The sequence below is a fragment of the Lolium rigidum genome, chromosome 7 (genome assembly GCF_022539505.1).
Source record: "Lolium rigidum isolate FL_2022 chromosome 7, APGP_CSIRO_Lrig_0.1, whole genome shotgun sequence".
Taxonomy (NCBI): domain Eukaryota; kingdom Viridiplantae; phylum Streptophyta; class Magnoliopsida; order Poales; family Poaceae; genus Lolium; species Lolium rigidum.
This window is the reverse complement of record NC_061514.1, coordinates 66,334,641-66,343,233: the sequence shown is the minus strand read 5'-3', so window position 1 is coordinate 66,343,233 and position 8,593 is coordinate 66,334,641. Positions and strand designations below refer to the sequence as shown.

Below are 8,593 nucleotides of genomic sequence, written 5' to 3'. Positions count from 1 at the left end.
GGATTCGATGGCCATGAAAACTATGGCATTATGTTTAAACACCTACACCTCATCCCCGGCCGGGCCACGACCGTGTGCATTGCGCGTCTTCACCTTTGTGTGGCTACCTATTGGTTGCGGTTGTGGTTGTGCTCTCACAGTCTCACGGTTCCACGTCCGCCATGCCGAGCTGCCCTCGTCACGATGCGGCCGTTGGCTCATGCCAATTGGGCTACACCTATGAATTGCTTGTGCATTGTGTTGTGTCGTCGTCACAGTAGTCACTTGGGCCTCAAGAATGGAAGCCGTCGAGCCGATTTGTTTACGGCCCAAACATTTCCGACAAAATATTGGACAATTCTCGTCCTTATACCCAAACCACCGATCTCGTTGACCAAAGCTAGAGCAACCAGTCTACTCCTCTCCACTCCACGGGAGCTTCCGGATAAGATAAACTCGTACTACGATGAGCGGCGGCGACACCCTCTCCTCGACAGCAGCGGCCGACGCCTCCGCCATATGTGCCCAGATCGCGTCCGTCTTCACCGCGCCCTCCGCACATCCCCCGGCGCGCTCCGTCCTCGTCTCCGAGCTCGCCGCCGCGGCCTCCCGGGGCGGCCGCGTGTTCGTGCACGGCGTCGGGCGCGAGGGCCTCATGATGCGCGCCCTCTGCATGCGCCTCGCGCACCTCGGCCTCCCCGCGCACTGCGTCGGCGACGTCACGGCGCCTCCCGCCTTATCAGGGGACCTCCTCGTCGCCTCCGCGGGGCCCGGCGCGTTCTCCACCGTCGACGCCATCTGCGGCGTGGCGCGCGGCGCCGGCGCGCGCGTCCTGCTGCTCACGGCCCGGCCGGAGGGTGACTTCCCGGGGCGCCAGGCGGACGTGGTCGCCCACCTCCCCGCGCAGACCATGGCTGACGACGAGGATTGTGGCGCGGCGGCGGCGGCGGCGGCGGCGCAGGGAAGCTCGCAAGGGAAGCTGCCGATGGGGAGCCTGTACGAGGGGGCCATGTTTGTGCTGTTCGAGATGGTGGTGCTGGAGCTCGCGCGCGTTCTGGGCCAGAGCCCGGCCCAGATGAGAGCCCGCCACACCAACTTGGAGTAGTCGAAATGTCCAATGTTTCACCTTCTGCTCATACAGCGCCGAGGACTGTGTTGTTGACTTGTTGTCAAGCATGTCTCTTAGTAAATGCCCATGTGTTGCATACAGTATAACAGAGTAACAACTAAAAAAAAAAGTTCTTGTAAAGAAGAAGAAGAAGAAGAAAAGACGTGACCAACTTGTGGTTTCGATGTCTGGGTTATAAAAGTTGCCAGTGCTATTTTTGTTACTATGACATCGACATGCAATTTGATCTTGGCTGGAAAAACTATTTTAAAATTTAAAAACACCTAAACAAAAAATATGCGGCGTACACCTCGATATTATTATATGTGCAGGCCAAGTTTCATGGAAAACTAACATATTTTAAGTTATGTGTAAAAAAGATTTAAAAGAAGTCTCGTGAAGAGCTTTTTTACACCTAATTTTGTCTTTTTGACAAACAAATATTATTTGTCATGAAACAACTTTGCGAGCCGATCCATCGCGCCTTGCAAGGCCCACCGTCACCACCCTCTAGGGCCATGGCCCCAAAATTCACCACTTTATATATAAAGATCGGTTCTCATCTTGCATAACAAGATATGAGAAGTTCATTTACACAAATTCCAGCTCATAATAATGATTTTTCTTTGATAATATTGAGCTTATCAATAGAGGCTCAATCCTACTAGAAAAGTAGGGCCAATGCTTCCTACGTGACGATTTTGAGTATCCCTCGATATACTTAGTATCTTGGGAGGTAAAGTCAAAAGAAAAACATGTCTTTCTAATAAAATGGAATTGTTACGCTATTTTTGGGCTATCTAGATTCATATAAGTTGAGTAAAACCTGCCAAGGCTAAACCTGAGTATTTGTTCCATGTTAGGTTTGCCAAAGCAACTTCCGAGACTTGAGCTCAAAGAAGGTGAGATCACAAGGCCGTTGAAAACGATTCTATTGGAATCATTTCAAGGAAGAAGTATAGGATTTGTGCTACTAGTAAATGGATATCAATAGCTTCTCTTTGATAGATACAAGATTTACCCATGGAATCAATGTGCACTTTATGAGGCTATCTCCCACATCCCTCTATTTGACTCCCTCTGGTTTGTTGCCGAGAAGGTATATGTATATAATTTATTGATTTTTTCAGGGGATAATTTGCTGAAAGTTGAACTATATATGGTAGGTTTAACATACTCTCTCTCTCTCTCTCTTCAGCCCTCTCTTCCATCTTCCCATAACCGAGAGAGAAATCTTTCCGGCAAGGAGAAAAAATATACCTATCATTCAGTAATTAAAAGCAAGGGCTTAAACAAGAAACAACGATGAAAGTGAATGTTCGCTATTACTAGGATCTATCCTGCTTAAACAAAGTGAGTGAATGTTCATGTTGGTAGGATCTAGTATGCTTAAAGAAAGTAAGCATACCTAATTTTGTGAGAGAAAGACATTCGCTAGGATGTATTGACCGGCCTGAACAAACTAAGACGAGATGGCAGGAATACTTTATCCCGAAGAAAGGAGTACAAATATACTAGAGGGATCGATAAGGTTATCACATTTGGTTTTGGTTTTGGTTTGTTTATTTTCTCTCTGCGAGCACCCAAAGCCGCCACCCCCTCATACAAGACATGGCGGACCCTTGCATGCCACAATGTATGGCCCATAAATCCCGCCACTTGGATGGAACCAGGTGGTTACCAACACCTTGTCGAGCCCCAACCCCACCTCATAGGTTTGTCACCGCCCCAACACACACAGAATAGCAAGGATGATTTGCAGTCTTTCAAAAACCAGTGAATGATCAAACAGAGCTTGGCTCTGGTGGTTAGGTCCCTTGTGGTGGAACCAGCCCACCCAGGTTCAAGTCCTAGACTTGACATGGGTGTTTGCATTTACCTGGATTTATTCCAGGATTTAACCGGCGCTATGCTTTCAGTGGTAGGTGACGTGCCCGTCAACAGCGAGGCGCCAGTGGTGACTTCATCAACCTCAAGATATGCCGGCTCAGTCCCTCGGAGGTGCTCATAGGGGTAGGGTGTGCGTGCGTGCGTTCATAGGGGTGTTTGTACGTGCGTGTTTGTGAGCGTCTGCGTTGTACTGTGTTCTCAAAAAAAAAACAGTGAATGAATAGGAGAAAGAGAATTGGACAACATAGAGAAACATTGTCTTTTGATTGAATGCAAAATAGTGAATAGACTTTGTACCGTGTATATGGCTTTTAATCCTGAATCAAACAAGTTAATCTCATGTCTGATTTCATTCCTTTTTGAAGGAAGTGTATCCTAGATCTTTGAACTGTGTCATTTAGTAACAATGTGGCCTTAATGCTAATTTAGCTTTCTAGAAATTATGTGCACCTGCTTGCAAAATGCAACCCTAAACAGGGACCAAAGGCACTGCGCCACAAAAAACAGAATACTACAACCTTCCTTGCTCGTAATTCCTTGTCTAACATGTGAAAATTTAACTAGATCACAGAGGCACCTGAAAAGAATGACTTCAAATTCCAGATAACACAAGTGAAAAATAAAAATCAACCCAAAAGTTCAGAGAACACTGTTACACCGACCACGATGCGTTATAGAAGGTTTTGATCAAGCGTTCAAGTGGTATAGTATAGTACGCTCACGCGCGTATTTTCCATTCATATTTTGGGAAGTATATTTGCTACAGTGTACGTATACTATGTACAAAGTCAAATATATGCAACTGGAGTGCTAGTTGCGGTGACGGACGGACGGCGGAGTGTAGCCGGCGGCGGTGACGCGGTGACGGCGCCGGTGGTAGGACCGCTAGTAGTAGATGATGGTGACGGCGCCGGTGGTAGGACCTAGTAGTAGATGTCGTAGTAGTAGCCGGCGGAGGAGGAGAGGTAGTCGGCGGGCGTGGCCTGCGAAACCAGTTGACATTTGTGAATGGGATGAGCGAGATGGAAGGAATCGCAATTAAGGGAGAGCACACGTGATTGCAGCAGTACACGTACCTCAAACTGGAGCACGTCTACGGGCCATGGGAGCAGCCAGGCGGCCAATCATGTACTCCCAGGCGATTGCGCCGACGCGGATCGGCCGGTTGCCGATCCTGATGCGGTAGCGCAGCCTGCGGATGAAGCGGCGGACAAACCCGTAGATCCAGGCGGTGAGGAGTCCCAGTACGAAGCCGATGAAAAGGTACATAACACGCATCAATCATCATCGTCAAGACGTGGTAGGTCAGTTCCTCTGGAGTGGTGAACGAGCCTGTTGCCTGCTGGGCAGCCATTGCCGGCGAGCGAGTGTGTGTTGGCGCGCTAGCTAGAAGTTTAGATCGGAGCTGCTGGAACTGCTAAACTGAACTGGGTGCGTGGGAGAGACGAATGGGTGTGGCGACACTGATATAGGCACTGCGGAGCTACAATAAATCTACCATGGCGCAGCTGCTGCTGCTGTCATGATCGCGCGCCGGTGCTAACCACGTCGATGCTACCCGAATTCATCGATGGCCGATGCTTGGAGACCAAGGGGTCTCCCAATTTGTGATCACGACAATCTTAATCGGGTTCCAACGATTAATTCAGTGGCGATAATCAATCACCTCGTCCTCAAAAGCAAAATAAACCGAGTTTCGAACCTTAATGGGGTTTAATTCATGCGCAAGGCTCTCCAACAATTTGGTTGTATTGTAATGACCAGTGGCGGAGCTCTAGCCCAGAATTTTTTTTGGGGGGAGGGGGGGACAGTAGTATGCAAAGTTTGGGGGGGCAAATGGCTCTATTTTCTTCTCATTTAGGTCCCTAAAAAATTTCCTTCAGAAATAATGCAAAGTCTGGGGGGGGGGGGCGGTGGCCCCCTCTGACTTGCACATAGCTCCGCTAGTGGTAATGACCTTTCTTTCCTTCGGGCATAATCTTTCCTCTGTCCATTTCTGCTAATAACACACCCGGCCTAATCTTTCCTCTTATCTGTTTCTGCTAACACACCCGGCCTAGTGTAGTACACCCACCTCGGTTCGTTTTGAAATAGAAGCAGCTACTCATAACGCGCTGTCATGATAAAGCAAATTACTAATACTTGTACTAGGAAAATATCCGTGCGTGGTCATTTATTTTCCTTCCTCACCGAGCCAACTACACATCGACGCGTGGTCCAACGAATAGAGCTGCAGCGAGCACACTTGCTTTCTCAATATACTTGGCTATGGATCTCTGCTCTTTCCCATTGACAAAAAACGTGTTGCAAGCTTTCAAAAAAAAAACGTGTTGCACAATTTCAGTGTATGTTCATTCCAAGATAGAAATCTAGCATTATAAATAACAATCTTGGTAATTTTTTTTCTAGAATAAGCTCTGTGGAAGACGTATTATATTTCATAGAACAAAGGCAAAACAGCTTATACAATCTAAGTATTGAGCAGGAAACTTTTAGGTAACAATCTGGACAGATGAAGTTCAATGACTCTCACCAAGAGAATGCACAAGATCTGAACTCTTATCTTATTTTACATTCGGCATCCGAACTAAGCATTTTCATTGAATGATACTATAAATTTCGGCAAAGAAAATTAAGCACATCAAGAGAAGAGTTTTTCATGACCTGCATGCAAAATTCAGCAGTCCACTCCAAATTCTCAGGTTCGAAGAAAGTTCATTTAGTTGCACATCCTCATCCTATGGATTGACCAATCCGCAATATAATAATAGTCTGAGAAAGAAATAATGTTAGAACACACCAATCCCTGGAGTCCTTCTGCAGTACTTTGATTTCATCACCATAGCTACAAAAAGGGGCATGGCTCTCTTTCATCTAGTGTTTGCGGTTGGTGGGATTAAGGGAAATCTTGCCCTTCGGGTAACTATTATCATGCTACCCCTTGCAGCCCAATCAGAGGCCCATGAAGAGACCCGATAGCCAGGTGGGCCACAACGTCGGTTCGCAAGCGGGATTCTTGAAGAGCAAGACAAGAAGACGAAGAATAAAAGGAAAGTTTAGAACTAGGACTCTTTGTAACCTAGTCGTACCCGGACAGATCTCTCGAGACCTGGCTCCCAATATAAGGGCCGGGAGAGGGGCTGCCGAGGACACACGCAATCTTAGCAACCATAGCCACCATAAGTCTAGAGCTAGGTCCCCGCGAGAACTTAGTCTCTCGACGAGATCATAGCCGAAACCTTCGGCACCCCATTGTAACCCGATATTTTCATAATCAAGATCGGACGAGCGGGACGTAAGGGTTTTACCTCATCGAGGGCCTCTAACCCGGGTAAATCGCTTTCCCGCTTGTTTGATAACCGATGTCTCGTGTCGGCCTACGAGGATTCCATCAACCCTAAGCCCCGAACGGAGGGCATTGCCGAGGAGTACCCTCGACAATTGGCGCCGTCTGTGGGAAACTTGTCGGCACAAGGCAGGTCATCGGCAGTTCCAGTTACATTAGCAGCGTTCGTGTTAGAGTCACCAACTCCACCAAGTCCAAGAAACTCAGTTCGTTGCGGGTCCTTCGAGTTCATGCCGCGCTCTGAGGCATCGCATCCGATCTCCACGGAATCGCGCGGTAACATGGATACTTTTTTTGGTGGTGTCCACTTCATCATCGATTCTAGAGGATTTCTTCGCCTTCCTAATTCAAGCGCGCCAAGCACAAGAACTTCGGTTCCAGACGATACCACGCCAGCAGCAACATTGGCAGTCCTGCCTAGGAGTATGGGAGAGGGCAGCCGAAGTAGTTTCGGCAGCAGAGAGGAGCAAAGGAAAAGATGAAGGGATTCACGCCGTGAAGAAGAGGAGCAAGTTGCGACCCGCCCTCGACAGTATGAACGAGGATATCACAACACGCAGCCGAACAAGAACCGTATTCGCACACCCTATCTATCGGCTACGGAGCAACTCGAAGCACCGTGTTACTTGCATTCTTACATCGACCCAAAGGATAGTCTTGAAAAATCTAGTCATCTGCTCAAAGACTTTCGGCAGTTCCACGAGGTTCGGCAGTTCTGCGACGACCTTAGGGCCGAAACGGGAGCGAGAGCCCATCCAAAGGAAAAAAAGGGCAGCACCCTATAGTTATTCACCAGAACCGTACATACTAGAAGGAGGAGACATGTACATACCAACCGAAGTATTCCCAGTATCCCGTGGACAGGTTAGCATGATCCATAGAACCAGCTTTTCGAAGAGAGAAGCCAAAAAGTTTTCGAGAGAAGTGAAGAACGCAGAGGTCGCTATGGTCGAGACACCCGAATATATCGATTGGTCGACTCGCAGCATATCTTTTAGCAAAGCGGATCACCCGAAGGCCGTCCCAAGGCCTGGTCACGCAGCCCTAGTCCTTGAAGCGCAGATTGGAGGTTATAACATGAGCAAGGTGTTCATGGACGGAGGAAGTGGCTTGAATTTGCTATTCGCCAGCACAATGAAGGCAATGGGCCTAACGGCTGACATGCTAAAAGAATCTGATACATGATTCCATGGCATCATCCCGACCCGACCCGCTTATCCCCTTGGTAAAATATCACTGGACGTGGTTTTCGGCACACCAATCAACTTCAAAAAGGAGAAGCTCGAGTTTGAAGTAGTCGATTGGGAATCGCAATATCATGCTATCCTCGGTAGACCAGCGTTTGCCAAATTTATGGCGATACCTCATTATGCATACCTAAAGCTGAAGATGTCAGGCAATAACGAGACAACAATAACCATTCACGGAAGATTTTCTCGTTCTAATAGTTGCGATAGGGATTTCCAGAAGATTGCCTCGAAGTTTGGCGCTAAGGAAGAGCTCAACGCACACGAAGCTATCACAGACCACACAAAGCCACCAGCCGATAACCGGAGTGTACGATCCGATGAATTTGACGTCGCAAAGGAGGCAAAGAAACAGCAAGTGCATCCCTCTGACCCGAAGAAGACAAATCAATACTTCGGCAGATCTTACTGTCGCATAGGAAAGCGCGCTCATCGAGTTCCTCCGTGAGCGCTGGGAAATATTTGCATGGGAACCATCCGACATGCCAGGTATTCCCAGGGAACTCGCTGAGCACGCCCTTAATGTTGACCCCAAAGCCAAACCTGTACAGCAGACAATGCGCCGGTTTTCAGAACCAAAGAGAAAAGCCATCGGCGAGGAAGTTAATCGACTCCGCAAGGTTGGATTCATTCGAGAGCTCAAGGAAGCCGAGTGGGTAGCCAACCCAGTCATGGTGCCGAAGAAAGATACGACAGCTCTTCGCATGTGTATCGATTACACAAGTCTCAACAAGCATTGCCCTAAGGACCACTTTCCGCTGCCCCGTATTGACCAGATAGTCGATTCCACAGCAGGATGTGATCGCCTCTCTTTTCTCGATGCGTACTCCGGATATAATTAGATCAAGCTCAAGAAAGAAGACCAAGAGTTGACCGCGTTCATCACCCCGCACGGAGTTTCATCGTTACAACGTCATGACTTTCGGGTTGAAAAACGCAAGCGCAACCTATCAGCGGTGTATGCAAGCCTGTCTTGGAGAGCAGATGGGAAGGAATATTGAAGTCTACATCGATGATATTGTG

At 48.1% G+C, this 8,593-nt stretch overlaps 1 protein-coding gene across 1 annotated transcript; it reads left to right on the top strand.

Annotated features, from left to right (window-relative positions):
* The first annotated feature begins 445 nt into the window (after positions 1 to 445).
* Positions 446 to 1,313, top strand: LOC124679396 (3-hexulose-6-phosphate isomerase-like). Its single transcript, XM_047215162.1, has one exon. It carries the CDS (start codon positions 446 to 448, stop codon positions 1,082 to 1,084), a length of 639 nt encoding a protein of 212 aa, XP_047071118.1. The 3' UTR covers positions 1,085 to 1,313.
* Positions 1,314 to 8,593: the final 7,280 nt, after the last annotated feature.

Bases quoted from the DNA above. Each gene is read 5' to 3' on its own strand.
- LOC124679396 (XM_047215162.1), top strand. From the start codon at position 446: ATGAGCGGCGGCGACACCCTCTCCTCGACAGCAGCGGCCGACGCCTCC.